Raw genomic sequence first — 25,307 nt, 5'->3', positions numbered from 1 at the left:
AGATCTGCATACAGGAAGCTGGAACCAGAAGCCACAAGCAGGAGGTGAACCCAAGCACTCCAGTGTGGAATGTGGTCTTGTAAACCAGCATCCTCTGTACTTTCGCTCATATACTTTATGGCCACTTTACCCACTACACCACGGCGCCGGCCCCAACAGGCAGCAGTTTAACCCGTACGCCATAACCCTGGTCTCACAAATCTTAAGTGTTTAATATCTCATGTAATTCATGAATACTGCACTGAAAATGGGAGTGATTTTTTAAAAAAATATTTACTTATTTGAAAGTCAGGGTTACACAGAGGAGGAGAGGCAGAGAGAGACACAGGTCTTCCATCAGCTGATTCACTCCCCAGATGGCCACAACGGCTGGAGCTGAGCTGATCCAAAGCTAGGAGCCAGGAACTTCTTCCAGGTCTCCCACATGGCTGCAGGGACCCAAGGACTTGGGCCATCCTCCACTGCTTTCCCAGCCCAGAGCAGAGAGCTGGATCAGAAATGCAGTAGTCGGGTCTCGAACTGGTGCCCGTATGTGATGCCGGCACCACAGACAGTGGCTTTACCCGCTGCGCTACAGCACCGGCCCCCAAAATGGGAGTGATTGTATGCATAAATTTCTGACTTCAGGATGGTATGGAATGTAAGTCAAACTATTGTTAAGACAGGGACTATCCTGTATGTATGTATGTGTGTGTGTATAAATAGCTTTTGGAAATGAACTTGAAGATAGTAGAGGGTAGAAGTATTTGACGTTTCTTCAGGAGTCATTTACTGGAAGAAGGAAGAGAAACTGAAATTAAAATGGCAGTGTTACTGTTAGTCACATCAGGAAGTAGGCATCTGGCCTGCTGGTTAAGGTACCCCTGTTGCACATCCACGCTGCCTGGGTTTGACTCCTGGCTCCAGGTCCTGACTGTCATCTTGCCAGCGCAGACCCAAGGGGGCAGCAGTGATGGCTCAAAGAATTGTTACTCTGCCACCCACGGGAAGACCTGAGCTGCACCCATTTCCTTGTTGGGCCCTGGCCCAGTGCCCACTCCTCAGGGCATTTGGGAGTGAACCAGTAAGTGGGAGCTGTGTTCCTCTTTTCTCTGCCTTTTATGTAAGACACAGTTTTGAAACATTTTTCAATTTTCCAGCTTTTTAATGTGACTTGGTTGTCATCTTTTGTAACGGAATTCCAAATAACCATTTAGTTCACTAACAGCAACAGAGTCCTCTAAATTTCCTCTTGGGGGACCAGTGCTGTGGTATAGTGGGTAAAGTTGCCTGCTGCGAGGCCTGCATATATCCCACAGGGATGCCATTTGTGTACTGGCTGCTCCACTTGCGATCCAGCTCCCTGCTCATGGCCTGGGAAAGCTACAAAAGATGGTCTTGCACCTGCCTGGGAGACCCAGAAGAAGCTCCTGGCTCCTGACTTCAGCCTGGTCCAGCTCTGGCTGTAGTGACCATCTGGGGAGTAAACCAGCAGACAGATCTTGACACCTCTCTAATTATGCTTTTCAAATAAATCTTAAGATTTATTTATTTGAAAGGCAGAGAGAGAGAGAGAGAAGGAGGGGTAGGTCTTCCATCTACTAGTTTACTCCCCAGATGGCCACAACAGCCAGGGCTGAGCCAGGCCGAAGCCAGGAGCTGCTTCCAGTTCCCCAACGTGGGTGCAGGGCCCAAGGACTTTGGCCATCATCTGCTGCCTTTCTAGGTGCCTTAGCTGGGACTGAAGTGTAGCAAAGTAGGTGGACGAACTCTCTCTGTACTCTGCCTCTCAAATAAATCTTTAAAAAAAAAAAATACAGAAGTGAAGCAGCAGGTATTCCCAGCATTCTTATATGCTGTTACTGTTGGCCAGGGGAGTATGTAGTCCCACTCAGAGGGAGGTAGAATAATTTAAGTGCTGCCATTATGGTACCGCTGGTTAAGCAGATGTATGAGAGCACTAGTTTGAGTCCTGGCAGTCCCACTTGTCATCCAGCTCCATGCTGCTGAGCCTGGAAAAGCAGAGCAAGTGCCTGGGCCCCTGCCACCCGCACACGTGGAAAACCAGCTGGGAGTTCCAAGCTCTTGGCTTTGGCCTGGCCCAGCCCCTGCCCTTGTGGCCATCTAGGCAGTGAGACAGTGAAGAGAAAATATCTTTCCTTTTCTGTCTCTCCCTCTCTCTGCCACTCTGCCTTCCAAATAAATAAAAAGGACATTTGTATGGCCGGTGCCATGGCTCAACAGGCTAATCCTCTGCCTGCGGCACCAGCACACCAGGTTCTAGTCCAAGTCAGGGCGCCGGATTCTATCCCGGTTGCCCCTCTTCCAGGCCAGCTCTCTGCTGTGGCCAGGGAGTGCAGTGGAGGATGGCCCAAGTGCTTGGGCCCTGCACCCCATGGGAGACCAGAAGCACCTGGCTCTTGGCTTCGGATCAGCGTGGTGCGCCAGTCATAGTAGCTATTCGGGGGTGAACCAACAGAAAAGGAAGACCTTTCTCTCTCTCACTGTCCACTGTGCCTGTCCAAAAAAAAAAAAAAAAAAGGACTACTTTGTCTTTATTACACTTCATCCTTACACCATGAAGGATCTGTAGCGGTGAGGAAATCTAGGCTTCTCTGGAGCCTAACATGGTACCAAGCAAGGTGCTGGTCTTTGGCCAGTTTTACCTATATCAGTTTTACTCCATTATTTATGTTCTTGTAACTTTTTTCTTGACCTCTAACAGGGTGTTTTGTTGTTGTTTATTTGAAAGGCAGAGTTAGAGAGAGGTCTTTTATCTGCTGGTTCACTCCCCAAATGACCGCAAAAACCAGAGCTGGGCCAATCTGAAACCAGGAGCTTCTTCTGGGTCTCCCACGTGGGTGCAGGGGTCCAAGCACTTGGGCCATCTTCTGCTTCCCTAGGCCATAGCAGAGAGCTGAATTGGAAATGGAGCAGACAGGACTTGAACTGGCTGCTGTATGTGATGCTGGCACTGCAGGTGGTGGCTTTACCTTCTGCGCCACAGCACCGGCCCCTGTTGTTTTAACACTTACTGGTTTTTTTATTTGAAAGGCAGAGTGACAGAAATTTTCATCTACTGGTTCACTCCCCAGATGGCCAAAATAGCCAGGGCTGAGCTACGTCAAGAGCCAAGACATACATCCAGTTCTCCCATTTAGGTGGCAGGGCTGCAGTTACCCAGGCCATCATCTGCTGCTTTGCCTGGTGCATTAGCAGGGAACTGGATCAGTAGTGGAGCAGCTGGGACTTGAACTGGCATTCTCATACAGGGTGCCATCATCACAAGTAGTGGCTTAATCTGGACCACAATGCTGAGTCCTAGTTTTTTTTAAATTGCACTATATAAATAAAACATACTGAACTTTTCATACATGAAACATGTACCTTTCAAGTAATCGCCTCCAACTCCTGAAGGTTCCTAGAATCTGTGAATCTTAAGTTTGAATTTTACGTCTCTGTCCATGGGAAATGACATTGTGGCATAGCAGGTGAATGTGATGTCAGCATTCCACATGGGTACCAGTACACGTCCCAGCCACTCCACTTCAATCCAGCTCTTGCCTGATGGCCTGGGAAAAGCAGCGGAAGATGGCTTAAGTGTTTTGGCCCTGCCACCCTGTGGGAGACCTCAATGAAGCTCCTGTCTCCAGCCTGTCCATCTGGGGAGTGAACCAGTGGATGGATGATCTGTGTGTGTGTGTGTGTGTGTATGTGTCCCTCTATCTGTAATTCTTTCAAGTAAGTTCTTAAAAATTTTTTACCTGTTTATGTGACAAAATGTTTCTAGCACCCTAGTGTTTGCACTCAAATGTGACCCCCCCCAATAGACACACAGTTGGGGTTGCGGGGGTGCTCTGGTTCAGAAGTCACTTGTCTTTGTGGGTAGCCCTATAGTCCCGGCCATTATCTGGCAAAACACAGACACGCGCGTTTGCTGCTCTGCCCAGCATCTCCCAAGGAGTGACTGTTTTGTCTCTGTAGATCTGGGACACAGCAGGACAGGAACGGTTCCAGTCTCTCGGTGTAGCCTTCTACAGAGGTGCGGACTGCTGCGTTCTGGTATTCGACGTGACCGCCCCCAACACTTTCAAAACGCTTGATAGCTGGAGAGATGAGTTTCTCATCCAGGCCAGTCCCCGGGATCCGGAAAACTTCCCCTTTGTTGTGTTGGGAAATAAGATTGACCTCGAAAACAGACAAGTAAGTGCTAAAGGTGGGGCAATTTGGAGGGCTCTGTTGGATGTTAGGCATGGTTCTTAGTTCTAACTAGTGTTAGTTCTAACCATCGATCTTCCCTTCCTAAGTGCTTTAGTCATTGTCTCAGTCCTTGAAAAATGGCTGCAGGTTGGGGACAGAATGTTACATGCCATGCTTCCTATTCTAGGTGGCCACAAAGAGGGCACAGGCCTGGTGCTACAGCAAAAACAACATTCCCTACTTCGAAACCAGTGCCAAGGAGGCCATCAACGTGGAGCAGGCCTTCCAGACAATTGCACGGAACGCACTTAAACAGGTGGGTGCGCAGCAGCTGGTGGGTGCCCCTGGCCCAGCCCTGCCTGGCCTCCATCTTTTCCAGTCAACTCTCTGCTGTGTAGCCAGCAGAACCTCTGTGTTTATCTGGGTTCTACTTAGGCTTCACTGCCCTTTCATTTCTAGAAGCTTTTGTCTGACGCCATTCTTGCTAGGAGGCTCCCGATTGGGCTGCTGAAGATTTATTTTATTTTATTTGAAAGAGAGAGGTAGAGACAAGAGACAAAGGCCAGAGCTGAGCTGAGCTGATCCGAAGCTTCTTCCTGGGCCGTCTTCCAATGTTTTCCAAGACACATTAGCAGGGAGCTGCATCGGAAGTGGAGGAATGGGGACTCGAACCGGCACCCACAGGCTGGTGCTTTAACCATGGTACCAGCCCCTGCTGCTGGTTTTTGAGGAGATGAACTTTAGTTCACTCTGCTGCCAATATGAGCCTCCGTCACCTTCCCTGTAAGAAAAGGCGGGAAAACTTTATTCATAGCTGCTGGGTAACTTCTTAAAAAAGCATTTTTGAAAGGTAGTCTTCCACGCGCTGGTTCACTCCCCAAATGGTTGCCATGGCTGGGGTGAGCCAAGAGCCTGGAATGTCTCTGGATCTGCCACACTGGTGCGGGGGCCCAAGCACTCAGTCCATGCTTGGCTGCTGTCCCAGGTGGCAACTTAACCCACTGTGCCACACCACCAGCTGCGTGGGTAGGGAGATTGTCCTTCCTGGGTTGTTCCAGGACTGGAGAATCTGGGCATTGCTGAGGGCTGCACTCCTGCCCACTGAGGAGCTCTTCACTCAAGACGCAGCCAGCTCTGTAGTAATGAAGATCAGGGCACCCTGGGGCCTTTTGAACCCATCCCCACACCTTGGTTAATAACTTGCATTTTCCATAATGTTCATGTAATTGCATGAGAATCCAAATGTGTGTTAAGAAATTTCTCCACCTGTTCCCTGGCATTACTGTCAGTTTCTGTTTTCGGTGACTGTGTCCCTGTTATCGTGCTAGTCCCTTGGGTTAGATGATCGGATGTCCTGTTAGTAAGAGGTGCTATCGTAGTGCTTTTCCAAGGGGAGCGGTACTTCAGTGCTCACCCACAATGTGGGTTTTCTCTCTCTCTACCAGCAGGCATCCATGTCCACTGCCAGTCATTGTCACCTGGGTGGTGACGAGTCCCTCCCTTGGCCATTTGGTGTTTGTCTGCTGCCGAGGCCCAGTACGTAGCACTTGGCTGGACACCCGGCCATTCTTGTGGGTTCCTGGCATACTAACAGTGAAATAAGGATAAACAGTTACATACGCCAGCCGACTGTTAAGAATCGAGGGAGTCTCTAGGCAGGTACGTTGTTTTGGAGGTTACACGTTGCCTCGGCTCTCTTCTCGGAGGTAGAGAACTGCTTGTTTCAGATATTAATAGTCCCTGTTACATAAACGAATCACAACGTGACCTTTGCTGTCCTCAGTGTTTGTGGATGTTGGTATCTATTTCTGGTCTCCTCCTTCTGTGCCGGCCACGGCCGTGTTCTGGGGCCCAGGCCGCCTCTGTAGTGCAACAGACAGACTGTCCCTCACTCACTCTTGTTTCTGGTTTTCTTGGCTCTTTGGGGGACAGTTTCCATTTAAAGTAGTAGTTTCAGTCTCGTTTATATTCATCCCCAAATAAAACCTTGTTGCGAGCTGGACTGGAACTGCGTCTCTGCTCTTGTACTGGTGCGCTCAGGCTGCTGGGCTAGGGTCCCTGCACGGGGCTGGGACGGCACACATGCTGTTGGCTCAGTTTTGGAATCCAGGCTGAAGGTGCTGGCAGAGTCGGGTTTTCCTGAGAGCCCTCTTCGTGGCCAGGACACCGACCCTCGCTGTGCGTATTCACTGGACGTAAGAACTGGAGACACAAACATTTCTTTTTCACAGCTTTTGGTTTAGGTCTTGTTTCATAGCCTACAGTAAGATTTTCAGTGTTTGGCTATTCTGAGGTACTGGGTGACTAGGTCATGGTTGTCACTGTAATAGCGGAAACAGTGTGTATGTCCATCAGCTGATGAGTAAACAGAAAAAACTGGGTTCCCCAACCCCTGCCATGGGGTCCAGCAGTAACAAGGAATACAGCAGCCGGTGCCTGCTGTAGCGTGCGTGCTCAGGGAAGCTCAGGAGCCTGTCTCACAGGATTCTGCTTCATGAGAAATAATTAATACTTAGAGGTTTTCAAGGCTAGGCACTTCACCTGGTGTGGTGTGTGGGAGTTCCTGGGCTCAAAAGCCAGCTCTGGACCTGACTACTTTGGTTTTCTGCCACCAGTGGGAAGTGGTGAGGGCTCACGTAACTGGGTTCCTGCCCCCATGTGGGAGCTCTGGAGTGCACTCCCACTGTGATCCTGCCCAGCCAATTTGGGCATGTGAGGAGTAAACCAGAAGATAGGATCTGTCTCTCTCTCTGCCTCAATTTTTTTGTCTGTCAGATAACTAAAAATTTAAATCAGAGTCCAGCATTGTGGCCTAACAGGCAAAAACAGTGGAAAATGGACTACCAAGTACTTGGGCCCCTGCACCCACACGGGAGACCTAGATAAACTCCTAGCGGTGACTTGACCCAGCCCCAGCCTTTTCGGCTGCCTGGAAAGTGAAAGAGCAGAGTTAAAGGTCTTCCATCCACTGGTTCACTCCCCAGATAGCCAGGACCTTCTGGGTCTCCCACATGGGTGCAGGGACCCAAGCATGTGGGGCATCTTGCACTGCTTTCCCAGGCCACAGCAGAGGAAGAGGAGCAGCCGGGACTCCCAGTTGGTGTCCCTATGGGATGCCAGCCCCAACTCTTTCAAATAAGCTTCTAAAAAAGTTTTTTTAAGTTAAATGTCTAGAGTAGGTAAAGCTATGCGACTTGAGGTAGATGGTGCACTGGGCTGGGGAAGTGACCACTGAGGAGTACTGATGTTCTGGCTTCTGTAGTGATGGTTGCCAGCTTTGCAAATACACAGAAAGCCCGGGAACTGTACAACTTCGGGCGTGGGGGTTTTAAAACTGCTCTAGAGGCTTGCTACTGCCATGGCTACTGTGCATGCAGTCATTTCTTGTAGAGAATTTGTCACGAATAGAAACACTCCCAGCTCTACCTCCACTCACACTGGTGCGTGGTGTTGACAGGGCGCATTTTCTGCACCCCAGACTAGCAAGCTGCTCCTCAGTGGAAACCTGCTCACTCAGCGAGAGCTCTGCTGCAGCGCCATGGTCCACTTACTGTGCACCCACCCCACACGCAGCCATGCCGCTCAGCCGGCGGCGTTCGGGACATCCAAGTCTGTTACGCCTTTGTAAGAAAAAGAAATGATAGCCACAGGGCATCAGTCTGAAAGCTGAGTGCAAGAAGGCAAGGTGCAGAGGGGTTCCGGGAGCAAAAGGGGCAGCCGGCGCCCAGCCTCAGCACATCCACCAGGGTTGCCTGGCGAGTTAGACACAATGCAGACCATACGGGAAGCCTGCGCTGCTCCCGCCCCAGTCTCCCTCTTCACACTCACTTGGCAGTTGCCACTCAGAGCCCCCTCCACTGCCCCCTGCTCCCTCCTCACCTCCCTGGGCTGACTCCTGTGCAGAAAGGGCCCTAAGTAATCAACCCCTTCCTCTCTCTGCCCAGGAAACGGAGGTGGAACTGTACAATGAATTTCCGGAACCCATCAAACTGGACAAGAACGACCGGGCCAAGACCTCCGCAGAAAGCTGCAGCTGCTGAAGAGGCAGTGAGAGTAGAGCACAGAGTCTTCACAACAAGAACACACTTAGGCCTTCAGACACAAGCCCCTCTCCTCTCCTAAACCAAACAGAGTCATCTCTCACCTCCAGCTGCCAAAAGAAACCCTCCAGACAGTCACGCCCAACACATCTCTCTCTCTCACACACACACACACAGATCTGATGCGAGCAGGCAAACTCCAGCCCATGCCTGGGGCAGCTCCTAGGGGCCTGCCCGCCCACATGAGCCCTCGTGTGTGGCTGCAGGACAGGCCGGCCGCACAGCGTGTTCTCACGTGGAGTCAGCATTGGAAGCTATTCTTTGTGTCCACTGGAGAGAGAGAACTGTTTACAGTTAATCTGTCCAACTAGTTATCTGATTTTTTTAACGGTCTTGTGGTCTTTTTACCCTATACCCCGCCCCCTCCTTGAAGGCTGCCCCTTGGGAAGGCTGGTGCCCCGCGCTTCGTTACAGGCTCACACCCAGTCTCATCAGGCTGAGTTTTGTATGTATCTGTTAATGCTTGTTACTTTTAACTAATCAGATCTTTTTACAGTATCCATTTATTATGTAATGCTTCTTAGAAAAAAATCTTATAGTACATGTTAATATATGCAACCAATTAAAAATGTATAAATTAGTGTAAGAAATTCTTGGATTATGTGTTAAGTCCTGTAATGCAGGTGTGTGAGATGGAGGGTTGAACCCTGTCTGGATTACAGAGCGTCAGCACCTTGGGACTTGGACATCCAATCGTGGCAGTGTTCTGTACAGTAGATGCACGAATGATGGCGCCTTTATCAAGGACTGGAGAGCCAGAACGCTCTTCATCTCTCCGGGGGAAACTGTCTCGAGCCCTTCTGTGTCTAAATTTTCCGAAAGGTTGATTTGCCTAATACAGTGGTGTGTGCAATGGATAAACAGCTGTTACTGCAAAAATTGGAGTTTTCATTTTCCCTTTTTTTCTCGTTTCCTTTCTTGCTCCACCCTTCACAACGCCCCTGTTAAATAAGCATCCTGCTGCAGGAGGGAAGGGAAACCCTAACGTCTGTCCTGGTGATTCTACCTTTGTTCTAGAAGGCGTTCTTTTCAGGGTTGTGGTGTCCTTAGGTTAGCAGACCTCTTAGCCTCTCCTCTCCTCCCCGTCACCCTACGACTGCCCATCATTAATGCACCTGTTTCTTTGGTTGGAACCTGACAGTTCTGTCCCCCTCCTAGGACCTGCCCCTGCGTTGTAGCTTGCGTAACAGAGCACTTCCCCCTTTTCCAAAGGTCTACATTCTAGGGTGTGGGCCGAGTTCTTCTGTAAAGAGATGAACGTGATGCCAATAAAATTTAACCAGAACAAGACCATCTGCCTCTGCCTTCTTTCTGCCAGAGCCTTGGCTCAGAGAGCAAGTGCTTTCCCAGGCACGGGGTGCTGCGGGACACACAGGCTTCTCCGAGGCGGCCAGTCCTGACACCTGTGCCTAGTTCAGTGTTAGTAATGAGACGTGGGAACCCTGGATGGAGCAGCAGCGAACTGCTGGTGCCCCACAGGCCAGGCACAGCCTGTAGGAGTAGCTATAACCATAGCCCCGTGGTGTCTGTCTTCATTATTTAAAAAGCAGACCTCTCAAGGCAGCAACAGCCGCCCAGGCCCAAAGCTCAGAGCCAATAACCCAGCCCTGATCTTCCACATGGGTACCAGGGACCCAGAGGTGGGGCCATCACCTGCTGCCTCCCAGCATGCACACTAAGCAGGAAGCTGAAGTCACAAGCAGACCCAGACAACCACAGTGACTCCGACACAGGGCATGGGCGTCCCAAGTGCTGCGCCAGACACTCGCCCCTGCGTGTCTTCCTTGAGTTGGTTGCTAACACTTAGATACCACATATTTCTGTGTTTTTCGGCAGCAAAGCCCTGTGTTCTGACACATGCAAGCCAACTCGGAGGCTTTGCAGAAGTGCCTCACTGCTCAGACCCTGGGTTCTCCTCTGCTGTGGCCGTCTCCTTTTCCACCTCCCTGAGGTGCCTCAGTGGCTTTGCTCATGCCTCGCGGCCACACCTCCCATGTGAGCATTGCCCCGCAGGCGACCACGCACACCTACAACTGCACCGCCTCGGTGCTTTCCACTGCCAAGTTTCACGCTGGACTGCACCGGCTGCTACTGGTCTCTAGGGGAGCAGAGTCCTCTCCAGCTTAGGGCCCACTAATGCCCAGAGCCATGAATCAGGGTACCGTTCCTCTGGTCCTGACTTAGAGTGAGACATTAAAATGGACGTAACTTCTGATGTCTACCCTCATGCTAACACCGATGATCACTTTAAAAGGGACCTGCCTTAACTTAGAAGTGACCTTGAAGAAAACCTTCTAAGTGACCCTGATCTCAATCATTACCATGTTTGACTATGGTTTTAACCTTGGCCTTAAACTTGCCTCATCCGTGATCTTCACCCCCGTACTGTCACTGGTAATCATCCTAACATGATTCCTGTTTAAATGACCTTGAATCTGACCCTTGTCATGACTTGGAAGTTAAGTCAGCCATGATAATGAGCCCTGCTTTTGACAGCTCTAGGACTGCGTTTGAGTTCTTCGGAGCGTGTTCGTCCTCAGAGCGAGGACGTGAACTGAGGTAAGTCTGTGTAGCTGCGGTTGCATTCTTCGCAGCTCAGTTGCTGAGAAGCAGTAAAGCTACTTTTTGGAAGCAACAGGAGTCCAGATGTGTTTCCGCGGTCCTCCTGAGTGAGGCAAAGGCCCTCTGCCCAGCGTGCACCGTGCTGCCGGGCTTACTCACTTTGCTTTGCCCCTGGAAGCTAGGAGTTGTTGGTTTTGGGAATACCCGAGTCGTCGTACTAAGAGGGATTCTCATCTAAACTCTTCCTCGGATTCCTTCTAATTCCTCTTCACGTTAAGAACGTGCATTGAAATTAACGTGCCACTGCTTAAGCTGCTGTCACTTCACAGGAACTAGTTCTCAGAGTCGACCTTTGAGATGACTCAGTCTAGGGCTGTGCATCTCGCATGCCTGCCAATAGCGTGCAGCAGGATGCGCCTCGTATCCCACCATGCATCTCGCAGCGAGACCGTGCCACGCGCCTCCCGCTTTATACCACCATGCCATGTGGGGTTACTGGTGTCAGATGGCAGCAGGGGAGCCTGCTTGCATTTAGTACGAGTTCTTTTCAGTACTAACGCTTAGTCTCATCCTTAACTGGCTCTAACTCTGTAAGCTTGTTTTGAGCCCATGTCTATGGGGGCATTTATGTTCACTCTGAGTCACTGATTCTGATCTAGACCCTGATGCTCTACCACACACACTCCAAGACCATGGCTTCACCTGACTCTTACCTTAACACGAACCTGACCTTGATACTGAACCAGCTCTCCATCAGGACTCTGGAAATCTTCATGGACATCACATTAACCTTGAAACTCCTTTTGGTCACTCTCCTGAACCTGTCCTTGTTTAATCCTGACTTGGAACTTCATACAGGGGCGGGCATTTGGTACAGTGGTTAGAGTCGCCACGTGGGATGCTCACACGCGTTTCAGAGAATCTAGTTCAAGTCCTGGCTCTTCTGCTTTCAATCCAGCTTTCTGTCAATGCACAGCCTGGCAGGCAGCAGGTGAGGGACGGCCCCAGTACTAGGCCCCTGCCATTCATGGGGAACACCTCCACGGAGTTCCAGGCTCCTGGCAGCACTGGGCGAGTGAACCGGCAAATAGAAGATCTTTCTCTGTCTGCCTTTCAAATCAAGTGGAAAAAAACACTTTTGGAGGGGGGTGATGTCTGTTGTCAATTTTTCTCGAGGGGAGGGGTGTGCACTGTGGTACAGTGGGTTAAGCTGCTTGGGACACCTGCATCCCATACTGGTCCCAGCAACTCTGCCCCCAGTGCAGCTTCCTGCTAATGCCTCCTAGGAGGCAGCAGTGACTCAAGTGCTTAGGCCCTTGCAGCCAGATGGGATGTGCCTTCTGCCTTTGGCCTAACCCAGCCCTGGCAACTGCGGGCGTCATTCTCTTCCCTACCCACACTCTCTCCGTGTTTCCATTGCTCTTCATTTCAAGCAGATGAAAATACACATTAAGCATGTTTAAAAAAATAAAAAACTTCATCTACACCATGATCTTCCACCTCATCTAACAACTTTGACCCTGAAATTGAATCTCAGCATGACTCTGACCATGTCTCCTAAATTTTGTTAACTTACTACTTTTTTTTTTTTTTGACAGGCAAAGTGGATAGTGAGAGAGAGAGAGAGAGAGAGAGAAAGATCTTCCTTTTTGCCGCTGGTTCACCCTCCAATGGCCGCTGCGGCCGGCGCATCGTGCTGATCCGAAGCCAGGAGCCAGGTGCTTCTCCTGGTCTCCCATGTGGGTGCAGGGCCCAAGCACTTGGGCCATCCTCCACTGCCTTCCCGGGCCATAGCAGAGAGCTGGCCTGGAAGAGGGACAACCGGGATAGAATCCGGCGCCCCAACCGGGACTAGAACCCGGTGTGCCGCCGGCACCACAAGGTGGAGGATTAGCCTGTTAAGCCACGGCGCCGGCCAACTTACACTTTTTTAAAAAAGATTTATTTTATTTTTAAGGCAGAGTTACAGAAAGGCAGAGGCAGAGAGAGACAGGTCTTCCATCCACTGGTTCACTCCCTAGATGGCTGCAACGGCCGGAGCTGAATGGATTGAAAGCCAAGAGGCAGGAGCTTCTTCCAGGTCTCCCACGTGGGTGCAGGGGCCCAAGGACTTGGGCCATCTTCCATTGCTTTCCCAGGCCATAGCAGGGAGCTGGATTAGAAGAGGAGCAGCCAGGATTTGAACTGGCACCCACTGCAGGCAGAGCTTTACCCACTCGTCACGGCTCTGGTCACTGCGCTTTACCTTGAACTCAATTTTTACCATGACTCTGATCTTAATCTTCCCTGGCTTTGAGATACCTTTGACTTCATCTTAGCCTCAAAAGTGACTTGAGGGGCTGGCCCTGTGGTGCAGCGGGTAAAGCCGCCGTCTGCAGTGCCTGCATCCCATCTGGCACTGGTTCAAGTCTAGGCTGCTCCACTTCCTATCCAGCTCTCTGCAGAGGATGGCCCAATTGCTTGGGCCCTGCCACCCACATGGGAGACACAGAAGAATCTCCTGTCTCCTGGCCATCTGGGGTGTGACACAGCTGACAGAAGATCTCTGTCTCTCCCCCTAACTCTGCCTTTTAAATAAATAATTTAAGGAAAAAAATTTTTTAACAAAATTGACTTTAATTTTAAATGAGGCCGGCGCCGCGGCTCACTAGGCTAATCCTCCGCCTGCGGCGCCGGGACACCAGGTTCTAGTCCTGGTTGGGGCGCCAGATCCTGTCCCGGTTGCCCCTCTTCCAGTCCAGCTCTCTGCTGTGGCCGGGGAGTACAGTGGAGGATGGCCCAAGTCCTTGGGCCCTGCGCCCACATGGGAGACCAGGAGAAGCACCTGGCTCCTGGCTTTAGATCAGTGCGGTGCACCAGCCACAGTGTGCCAGCCGCGGCAGCCAATGGAGGGTGAACCAACGGCAAAGGAAGACCTTTCTCTCTGTCTCTCTCTCTCACTGTCCACTCTGCCTGTCAAAAAAAAATTTTTTTTAAATGATTCGGGGCCAGTGCTGTGGCGCAGTGGGTTAACACCCTGGCCTGAAGCACCAGCATCCTATATGGGTGCCGGTTCTAATCCCAGTTGCTCCTCTTCTGATCCAGCTCTCTGCTATGGCCTGGGAAAGCAGCAGAAGATGGCCCAAGTCCTTTGGCCCCTGCACCCACGTGGGAGACCAGAAGAAGCTCCTGGCTCCTGGCTTCAGAGCCGCACAGCTATGGCTGTTGCAGCCAACTGAGGAGTGAACCAGCTGATGGAAGACTTCTCTATCTCTCTGCCTCTGTAACTCTTTCAAATAAATAAAATAAATATATTTTTTTTAAATTCTAAATGATTCAAGGTCTAACCCTGTGATTGTCTTTCTAATCATGAATTTCCCCAATTTTGACTTTGACATGAATTTGAAACTAAGCATCACAGGCCAGCATTATGTGTACCCAATAAAGTGCCACTTCATATGGGTGCCAATTCATATGCCAGCTGCTCCACTTCCGATCCAGCTCCCCACTGATGGCCTGGGAAGCAGCAGAAGATGACCCAAGTGCTTGGGCCCCTCCCATATGGGAGACCTGGAAGAAGCTCCAGACTCCTGGCTTTGCCCTGGCCCAGCCTTGGCCATTGTAGTCATTTGGGGAATGAACCAATGGATGGAAGATCTATATCCATCTCTCGTTATTGTTCACACTTTAAAACTAAATGCCAACTAATGATCTTCACCTTGAGACTGACCTGAGGCCGGCATGCTGACTACAGCCTTGAACTTGATCATCATCTTGAAGTTGACCCTTATCCTAACTCTGAACATCTTGGCAACTTCTCACACTGATTGACACTCACTCACTCCTTGGCCCTCATCTGAGACAGATCCACACGTGTCCTGACATGGACCTGAGTCATGAGCATCTGATCTCTGTGTCTTGAACAAGAGTTAACCATGATCCTGAACCTTAATCCTGACATCCTAAAACAAACATTATTCTGCCTTGGAAATTGATTCTGGCCCTAATGAGGACACCCCTGTCCTCACCCTCAGCATTCTCCTGACCATGTTTTGCCCTCATTTTCTAACTTGCCATACAAGCTGTATTAGTCCATTTTTCATTACTAAAACCAGATGCCTGAAAACTGGGTGACTTTCTCAAGAACAGAGGTCTACTCTGCTCACCGTTTCGGAGGTTCAAGAGCACGGTGTCAGCACTGGTTTGGCTCTGGTGAGGACATCCTGGCAGATGGCATCACAATGGCAGGTGCACATGCTAGAGGGAGAGAACAGGACCAGGTAAGAAGCCAGGGTAAGGAGAGGCCAGGCCACGCTTACTCTCTTCCTAACCCTCCTGTAAGAACTAACCCGAGGTCCACAAGAACCTCAGTGGCCTTCGAGGCTACAGCTACTCAAGGTCCACCTCTTGCTCCCAACGTCACCACATTAAGGACCGAGTCTGCACCACAGGAGCCCTTGGGGGCTAAACTGCATCCAATCGACAGGACTAACTTGAACTACAGTACTGAACCCAACACACTGATGTTTTTCGTGGCCTTGAATCTGAAACAGCCTGAGCATTATCCTGGCTGTGTCAGGCCCTAAGTTTATTCTTGATCTTGAACCTGACCTTGTTAGTCATCCTGTCATAAGATGATAGTCCTGTTTTTGAGCTGCTTTGTTATTTTGTTTTTCAAAGATGTATTTTATTTGAGAGTTACAGAAAGAGGTAAAGCCAGAGAGAAAGAGAGACAGAGAGAGGTTGTCCATCCGCTGGTTCACTCCCCAACTGGCCACAACGGCTGGAGCTGAGCTGATCCGAAGCCAGGAGCCAGGAGCTTCTTCCTGGTCTCCCACGTGGGTGCAGGGGCCCAAGCACTTGGGCCATCTTCTACTGCTTTCTCAGGCCATAGCAGAGAGCCAAATAGGAAGTAGAGCAGCCAGGACTCAAACTGATACCCACATGAGATGCTAGCACTGCAGGCCAGGGCTTTAACCCACTGTGCCACAATGCCAGCCCCTTGAGCTGCTTTGGCCTTAAAATAACCTTCACCCTGACCCCAGCCTTGTCCTTGTGACTTTGGCCTTAGTCTTCTCCGCGGTGCTGACCAGCATTCTGCCACGTTGCACATTAAGATTCAGCCTGACCTTGAGCCACCCTTACCTTTAAAGGCCCAAGAGTGAAGTGACACTGAACTTTGGATTTTCCTTGCCACTGACTCTGAACGGACCCAGACCCTAACCTTGCTCATTGTGATTATGGTTGGTTTCATTCTGAACTTGACTTTAAATCTGACCTCTATCCTGTAATACATTTTTGCCTTGACTATGTCAGTTTTCCTGACCTTGAAATAGCTGCTGTAGTCCTGAAGCTGCTATCTGACCTTGACCTGTACCTCCACCCTACTCGTAATCATCCTTGGGACACAAACTGTCATCCACACTTCAACCCATCTAACACTTACATGATCTTGTCCTCATCTTGACCCTGGCTCTTACCTTCCCTGTAACTCTGATGGTCATTAACCTGAACCTAACACTGACCATGACCAAGTCCCAAACCACTTCCAGATCCCACTTTTTCATTGACTCGTCCTGTGATTGGATCCTGTGCCAGGACTACTGTAAAAAACACTAGACCGCATGGTGCTTCAACAGCAGAAATTTGTTTTCTCACCATTTGGGAGCCAGGGTGGGTGTCAACAGAGCTGTTTCTTAGGCCTCTCCTCACGTCTTCCCCTTGTGTCTGTCCCAGGCTCCCAGGTGTCACATTAGCAGACACCCACAGACCTCCCTTCACCTTTATCACAAACTCAGTGGCCCTATCTCCGACGACAGTTCTGTGCTGGGGTACAGGTGCTGGGCCTTCAACACTGAACTTCAGGGGGTTCACAAGGCAGCTTGTAGCCTGTCTACCTGTTCGCTCCCTGTCATTCTCACTCTAACTTTTCTTTCCTGTGCCCTAGGTTCCCCTCTCATGACTCATTTTAATTCTTGTCAGCCTGCTGAGGTACAGCCTCTGTAGAGAAGAAAACTGATCCAGAGTTCATCAGCCACCTGCAACTGGCCAGGAGACGTCTTGTCTACCGAGCCAGGCTGGGTGTCAGTCACCTGGGAGCCTGGGCCTCTGCTGCTTTACTGGACTTAGAGACCTGTGGTGGGGCCTAGATAGCCTCTTAAAACCTGTCCAGGGGGCCAGTGCAGTGGCATAGTGGGTAAAGCCACCACCTGCAGTGCCAGCATCCCATATGGGCGCTGATTCGAATCCCAGCTGCTCCACTTCCGATCCAGCTCTCTGCTGTGGCCTGGGAAAGCAGCAGAGATGGCCTAAGCCCTTCGGCCCCTGCAACCACGTGGGAGACCTGGAAGAAGCTCCTGGCTTCAGACTGGCACAGCTCCGGCCGCTACGGCCATCTGGGGAGTGAACCAGCAGATGGAAGACCTCTCTATCTCTCTCTGCCTCTCTGTAACTCTACCTTTCAAATAAATAAATAAATCTTAAAAAAAAAAAAAAAAAAAAAAACCCTCCAGTTGATTCTGATGGCAGCCAGAGTTTAGCTGATAAAAACTATTTTAGGGACTGTACTTTGGAATATGTACAGCCCACTGCTGCTTCCTAAGACACTGGAGGTTTGGCATTTAAAATGCTGAATACACATCACCAGTGGTTACTCTGAGCGTCCTACCACTGCCACCAAGCTGCAGCCCTGCACACACTGCTGAACCCACTCTGCCTACATGTAACCACTGTTGTTTTTTTTTTTTTAAAGATTTATTATTTATTTGAAAGGCAGAGTTACAGAGAGGCAGAGGCAGAAGCAGAGAGGTCTTCCACCCCTTGGCTCACTCCCCTGTTGGCTGCAACAGCCGGAGTTGTACTGCCCTTCCTGGACCAATCCAAAGCCAGGAGTCAGGAGCTTCTTCAGGGTCTCCCACGCGAGTACAGGAGCACAAGCTGTTGGGCCATCTTCTACAGCTTTCCCAGGCCATAAGCAGAGAGCTGGATCAGAAGTAGACCAACTGGGACTTGAATTGGTGCCCATATAAGACACTGGCACTGCAGATGGCGACTTTACCTGGTATGCCACAGCACCGGCCCTTCAACCACTGTTTTTTACACGGGAAACTATCACACAAAACCCAGCTTTCTAGATTTCCTTTTAAAAACTGGAAAAAGAGGGTCTGGCATTGTGGTATGCGGCAATTTAGGGAGTGAACCATTGGCCATTTACGGAGTGAACACCTGTCTCTGTTAAACTTTCAAATAAATAAATAAATATTTTAAAAAACATATAAAAAATTGGAAAGAGGCCAGTGTCCTGGCACAGGAGTTAAGCTACCACTCCTGATGCTAGCATCCCATGTCAGAGCACCCACTGGACTCCAAGCTGCTCTACTTCCAATTTTGCACCCTGCTCATGTACCTGGTAAGGCAGCAAAAGATGTCCAAGTGTTTGGGCTGCTGCCACCCATTTGGGAGACCAAGACAGAGTTCCTGGCTTCAGCCTGGCCCAGATCTCCCTGTCGTGGCTACCTGAAGAGTCAATGAGGGCCGGCGCTGTGGCATACCAGGTAAAGCTGCCACCTGCAGTGCCCAGAGGAAACTCCTGGCTCCTGGCTTCAGACTGGCGCAGTTCTGGCCATTGCAGCCATCTGGGGACTGAACCAGTGAATTGAAGACCCCTCTCTCTCTGCCTCTGCCTCTCTGTTATCTGACTTTCAAATAAAAAACAAATCTTTAAAAAAAAAAAAAAAAGTTACCTAGGGCCGGCACTGTGGCAGAGAGGGTAAAGCCACCGCCTATGGTGCTGGCATCCAGTATGGGCACCGGTTTAAGTCCTGGCTGCTCTGCTTACCACCTAGCTCTCTGCTATGGTCTGGGGAAGCAGCACAATATGGCCCAAGAATTTGGTCCCCTGTATCCCCGTGGGGACCCGGAAGAAGCTCCTGGCATCGGATGGGCTACAATGGGCCACCCATTGTAGCCATTTGGGGAGTGAACCAGTGGATGGAAGATCTCTCACTCTATGCCTCTGACTCTATAACTCTGCGCTTCAAATAAATAAATATTAAAAAAAAAAAAAAAAAAAAAGGCCGGCGCTGTGGCTTAACAGGCTAATCCTCCGCCTTGTGGCGCTGGCACACCGAGTTCTAGTCCCAGTTTGGGCACCAGATTCTATCCCGGTTGCCCCTCTTCCAGGCCAGCTCTCTGCTATGGCCCGGGAAGGCAGTGGAGGATGGCCCAAGTGCTTGGGCCCTGCACCCGCATGGGAGACCAGGAAAAGCACCTGGCTCCTGGCTTCGGATCAACGAGATGCGCCGGCCACAGCGGCCATTGGAGGGTGAACCAGCGGCAAAAAGGAAGACCTTTCTCTCTGTCTCTCTCTCTCTCACTATCCACTCTGCCTGTCAAAAAAAAAAAAAAAAAAAAAGAGTTGTGGAGGCCAGGGAAGCTAGTCACCTGTCATTCCTTGCTGCAGCATAGGTACTCCAACTCTGACAGTAATTCACAGTGTCTTGGAGAGCACCAAAATTCTACCAAGTCACCAATTCCGTGGCTGGGCTTTCTGGAATGCAAGGATGGCTCAACACAAACCAATCCAGGGAATGGGCTACGAGAATCAAAGTGGGGATACATGGTAGCCTCACGGCAGAAAACGCATAACAAAATTCAATACCCTTTCACGGCCAAAACTACCAACAACAATACAACAAAACACCACTCAGTATGCCAGTCACAGAAGGGGACTTCCTCAGCTTGATAGAGGCCATACATAAAAACTCCAAATGATGAAAGTAAAAAGCTGTGCATCCGAGATCAGGAACAAGACAAAGAGGCCTGCTTTCCATACAGTCCTGCAAGTTCTTGAAAGTACAGGTAGGCGGGGCCGGCGCTGTGGCTCATTTGGTTAATCCTCAGCCTGCAGCACCAGCATCCCATATGGGCGCCTGGTTCTAGTCCCAGTTGCTCCTCCTCCAGTCCAACTCTCTGTGGCCCAGGAAGGCAGTGGAAGATGGCCAAGTGCTTGGGCCCTGCACCCGCATGGGAGACTAGGAGGAAGCACCCAGCTCCTGGCTTTGGATTGGTACAGCGCCGGACATAGCGGCCATTTCAGGGGTGAACCAATGGAATGAAGACCTTTCTGTCTCTCTCACTGTCTAACTCTATCTGTCAAATAAAAAAAAAAGTTCAGGCAGGCAAGAAAAAGATAAAAAATATCTTTATAGATGACATGTTACACATAGGACACTGTGAAGAACCAACCAAACAGCAAACTGCTGAAGATAATGAACTATTCAGCAAAGATGCAGGAAGCAAAATCCATATACAGAAACGAATGGCATTTCTATACACAAACAATGAGCATTCCAAAACTGAATTAAGAAAAATTCCATTGGCAACAGCATCATCAAAAAAATACTCAGGGATACATATAACTAAGGAGCCCAAAGACTCGTACAGTGGAAGCTAACAAGAGTATGGTCCAAAGAAATTAAAGACAACCTAAACAAATGCAAAGACAGTCCTGTATTTACATATTGGAAGGCTTAGCATTGTTAAAATGTCTGTTCCACCCAAAACAACTTTCAGATTCCAGGCAATCCCTATGAAAATCCCAGCAGCATTTCTTGCATAAATAGGAAAATTCATCCTAAAAGTCATATGGAAAATCAGGGGACCCTGAGTAGCAGCCAATACACTCTTGACAACAGGACCAGCGCTTTGGACAGAGGGTTAAGTCACTACCTGTGATACCGCCATCCCATATGGATTCTGGTTTGAGTCCCAGGTGCTCCACTCAGGACCAGTCCCCTGCTGACGCACCTGGGAAAGCAGCAGAAAATGACCCATGTGCCTGGGCCCTGTTACCCACATGGGAGACCCTGGTGGAATTCCTGGCTCTTGGCTTCAGCCTGTGCCAGCCATGGCCATTGCAGAAATCTGGGGAGTGAACCAGAGAATAGATCTGTTCCCCTCCCTCTCTCTGTAACTCTGCCTCTCAAATACATCTTTAAAAATTTTCAAAAATAAATAAGGTTGGGGGACTTGCACTTCCTAATTCTAGACTTACTGCAAAGCGATAGTAATCAAAGGGCTGTGTCACTGTTTCTAAAAGACAAACCAATCAAACTGAATGGGGAGCGGAAAACAAACCCTCACATCTCTGGTCAATTGATTTTTTTTTCTTTTTTTGATAGAGTGGATAGTGAGAGAGAGAGAGACAGAGAGAAAGGTCTTCCTTTTTGCCGCTGGTTCACCCTCCAATGGCCACTGCGGCCGGCGCATCTCGTTGATCCGAAGCCAGGAGCCAGGTGCTTTTCCTGGTCTCCCATGCGGGTGCAGGGCCCAAGCACTTGGGCCATCCTCCACTGCCTTCCCGGGCCATAGCAGAGAGCTGGCCTGGAAGAGGGGCAACCGGGATAGAATCCGGTGCCCCAACCGGGACTAGAACCCGGTGTGCCGGCACCGCAAGGTGGAGGATTAGCCTGTTAAGCCACAGCGCCGGCCCCGTCAATTGATTTTTAACAAGAACGCCAAGACCATTCAATGGGAAAAGCACGGTGTTTTCTTTTTTTCCCAAGATTTATTTATATACTTTGAAAGAGTAACAAAGAGAGGGGCCAGCACTGTGGCGCAGCATGTTAACACCCTGGCCTGAAGCGCCAGCATCCCATATGGGTGCTGGTTTGAGACCCAGCTGCTCCACTTCCAATCCAGCTCTCTGCTATAACCTGGGAAAGCAGAAGATGGCCCAAGTCCTTGGGCCCCTGTACCTGCTTCTGGCTTTGGATCAGCACAACTCTAGCCATTGAGGCCAATTAGAGAGTGAACCATAGGATCGAAGACCTCTCTATGCCTCTCCTCTTTCTGTGTAACTGACTTTCAAATAAATAAATCTTTAAAAAATAAATTAAAAAAAATAAGAAGAACTAAGGTCAATTTTTAAAAAAGAAAAAAAAAAAGAGTATTAGAGAGGGGGAAACAGAGAGATCCTCCATCTTCTGGTTCACTCTCCAGATGGCCACAACAGCCAGCACTGGGCCCGGCCAAAGACAAGAGCCAGGGGCTTCATTTGGGTCTCCCACGTGGGTGGCAGGGGTCCAAACACTTGGTCCATTCTCCATTGCTTTTCCAGGCACACTGGCAGGTAGCATGATTGGAAATAGAGCAGCCAGGACTCAAACCAGCGCCCATATGGGATGCCCAGCATTGCAGGTGTCGGCTTTGCCTGCTGTGCCCCAGCACCGGCCCGGGAACAACAGTCTTTCCATCAGTTCACGTTGGGAGAACTGCATGTTCATATGCAGGAGAAGGAAGCTGGAGCCTTATCTCACAGCATATCCAGAAACTGACTTGAGGGGCGCGTACCGCCTGGGATGCCCACCTCAGACTGTCCCATCTCTGGAAATAAACAGCGGTGGGGGCTGCACAACCCTGCATGCACTCGATGCTATGGAACTGTACATTTAAAACAGTTCAAATGGTCAACTTCATGATTTTCTGAAATGAAAAAGTCTACTGACTCAAAGACACATCAGTGCCTGAAGGAAAGGAACCTCAAAATGAGGCTTCTTCACACAAAACCCCAGCGGCTTCTGCAGCTGTCTGGCAAACGTGCCCCTTCCCCGGGAGTCCTGGTGGCCCGCGATGGCACCGCTCCCAGCCACAGAGATCCAAGGCAGAGGAACGGAACCCCGGCTGCCGAGTCCCGAGCACTCAGCCTTGTGCTTCGGGCGTCTGAGCCGGCTGAGTTAGGAGGGCGCCCAGGTGCGGGAAGCAGCGGCAGGCTGAAACCACTTTCCTTGATCCTGCGGCTTTCAGAACACCTGCCAGCAGCTCCGCCCAGCCCTGCCGCCAGAGGCAGACTCAGCAGCTGGGCAGACACACCGACCCCTAGGGCCCAGGGATTTCCGTGGCTCCCCCGCCAGGCCAGAAACTAGGGTGCTGGGGTCCCCGCCAGCATCCCAGCTTCCCTCTCTGGCTGGCTGCAGGGAACTGAGCTGCCAAGGCACTGTCTCGGTGTGCCCCAAGGCTGTAGTGCCGCCTCCACTCATCAGCAGAGTCAGAGTTAAAAAAAAAAAAATCTGGGGTGGACGCTGTGACAAAGTGGGGTGAGCTGCTGCTTGGGCCGTCCACACCCCATGTCAGAGTGCCGGAGACAAGCGTCCCCGCCCCACCTCCGATACACACTCCTTCTGGTGGGCACCCCGGCAAAGCCCACGGAGGTGTGCCGCCCCCACAGGAGGCCTGGGCTGGGTTCCTGGCTCTCGGCTTTGGCCCGGCCCAACCCGGGCTGTCGTGCACATCGGGAAGTCAAACAGGAGATGGCAGATGCTTCTCTCTCTGCCTTTCAAACAAGTAAAAATAAACAAAAAACACTCAGGCCTTGGTGCTTATGTTGTGCCCTGCGGCGAAGACACCCACGTTCCACGCTGGAGTAGGTGGGCTCCTGGCTGCTCCGTCCCACCCATGTGCACCCTGCGAGGCCACGGGCACGGCTCCAGTCGTTGGGTCCCTGCCACCCACCCACACAGGAGACCTGGATACGACGTGGGCAATTTCCAAGCCAGGGTCTGGTCTCCCGAACACCAAGCAGAGGCGAGTCTTCAATGCGAACAGGAACGGAATTAGCTGACAGTGAGGGGATAAAACACAACCACAGGTGCTGGTGGGGGCTGCCCCAGCGGCATACCCAACTGGAGCGGGCCCAAGGGTGGTCGTCAACACCAGGAAGAAAAACCTGCGAACGGGGGGCCGGCGGGCGGCGCAGGTGAAGCTGTCGCTGCCCGCGACGCCGCCTTTCACCCAAGCGTGGACTGCAGTCCCAGCTGCTCCGCTTCCGACCCGGCTCCCTGCCAATGGCCCGGGCAGAGCAGGGTAGGACGGCCTACGGGGAAGCTCCTGGCTCCGGCTTCGGCCTGGCCCAGCCCCAGCGGCCATGTGGGGAGTGAACCAACGGATACAAGACCTCGCCCTAACTATGCTTTTAAATAAATAAATTTTAAAAAAAAATAGCGAAAAACCTGAAAATAGTACCTCTGAGCGAGAATGGAAGAGGTCCGTCCGAGCCGGGTCGGCGGTGAGCAAACGAGAGCCTCGGAAAGAGCAAAGCGAGCAGCGCCGGCCCATGGCGCGCTGAGAGAGCGTCTCTCCGACTTCCGCCTCTATTTATAAGGCAGGGGCGGTACCTCAATCTGATAGGCAGCTGGGCTTGGGGCCCGGATGGGACAGGTGCACTCTGGGAAGGTGGGCGTATCTACCGACAGTTAAAGAAACAGCACCACTTTGTGGGTAAACGAGAGTTTTAGCTCAGCTAAACTTTTTAAAAAAATTATTCATTTGAAAAATCACAGAGAGAGAGAGGGGCGGGGGAGAGATACTTGTCTGCCTCTCAGATAAGTAGAGATTTAGGGGTCGGTGCTGTGGCACAGTGGGTTAAGTCGCCATCTGCAATGCCGGCTTACCATGTGGACACCGGTTCGAGTCCCAGCTACTCTTCTGATCCAGCTCTCTGTTATGGCCTGGGAAAACAGCGGAGGATGGCCCACGCCCTCTGGCTCCTGCACCCACATGGGAGACCCGGATGAAGTTCCTGGCTCCTGGCTTCAGCCTGACCAGCCCGGCCATTGCAGCCATTGGAGAGTAAAGCAGCAGATGGTTCGACCCCAGGCACTCTGAGTGTCCCAAGCGGCACTTAACCTGATGCGCTGCAAGGCGCACCACAATCCTCGTCTTTGTTTAATATTTTATTTATTTAAAAGACAGTTACAGGGGAAGGTAGAGACAGAGAGGTCTTCCATCTGCTGGTTCACTCCTCAAATGGCTGCAACGGCGGGAGCTGAGCTGATCCGAAGCCAGGAGCCAGGTGCTTCCTCCTGGTCTCCCATGTGGGTGCAGGGGCCCAAGCACTTGGGCCATCTTCTACTGCATTCTCAGACCGTTAGCAGAGAGCTGGATTGGAAGATGAGCAGCCAGGACTTGAACCGGCGTCCATATGGGATGCTGGCACTGCAGGCCAGGACTTTAACCCACTGTGCCACAGTGCTGGCCCCAAGCCTTGTCTTTAAAAAAAAATTTTTTTTTTTTAGGATTTATTTATTTGTTTGAAAGGCACAGTTACAGAGAGGCAAAGGCAGAGAGAGAGGTCTTCCATCCGCTGGTTCACTCCCTTAATGGCCACAATGGCCAGAGCTGGGCAGGTCTGAAGCCAGGAGCCAGGAGTTTTTTCCAGGTCTCCCATACAGGAGCAGGGGCCCAAGCACTTGTGCCATCTTCTGCTACTTTCCCAGGACATTAGCAGAGAATTGGATCAGAAGAGGAGCAGCTGGGGCTTGAACTGGTGCTGTCACATGGGATGCCGGCACTGCAGGAGGTGGCTTTACCCGCTATGCCACAGCATCGGCCCCTTATTTCTTTTTTTGAAAGGCAGAATTCAGAGAGAGGGAGAGACAGATCCACTGGTTCACTCCACGAAGGACCACAACAGCCAGGTCTGGGCCAGGC

At 50.9% G+C, this 25,307-nt stretch overlaps 1 protein-coding gene and 1 long non-coding RNA gene across 2 annotated transcripts in view; one reads left to right on the top strand and one right to left on the bottom strand.

The window, feature by feature from the left end:
• The window catches only part of RAB7A (RAB7A, member RAS oncogene family), a 67,545-nt gene extending 57,976 nt beyond the window's left edge, over window positions 1-9,569 (top strand). The window contains exons 4-6 of the mRNA XM_062200564.1: window positions 3,964-4,182; window positions 4,367-4,495; window positions 8,124-9,569. Coding sequence (XP_062056548.1) covers window positions 3,964-4,182; window positions 4,367-4,495; window positions 8,124-8,219 — 444 coding nt within the window. The 3' untranslated portion in view covers window positions 8,220-9,569. The remainder of the gene's footprint in view (window positions 1-3,963; window positions 4,183-4,366; window positions 4,496-8,123) is intronic.
• Window positions 4,670-23,931, bottom strand: LOC133766809 (uncharacterized). Its single transcript, XR_009866761.1, has 3 exons — window positions 23,841-23,931; window positions 14,987-15,077; window positions 4,670-4,960 (listed from the first exon to the last, which is right to left on the bottom strand). It is a non-coding gene; the product is annotated as an uncharacterized LOC133766809 (long non-coding RNA).
• Window positions 23,932-25,307: the final 1,376 nt, after the last annotated feature.

This window comes from Lepus europaeus, chromosome 9, assembly GCF_033115175.1.
Source record: "Lepus europaeus isolate LE1 chromosome 9, mLepTim1.pri, whole genome shotgun sequence".
NCBI classification, from domain to species: Eukaryota; Metazoa; Chordata; class Mammalia; order Lagomorpha; family Leporidae; genus Lepus; species Lepus europaeus.
The sequence above is the reverse complement of the archived record's forward strand: the minus strand, read 5'-3'. Positions and strand labels throughout refer to the sequence as shown.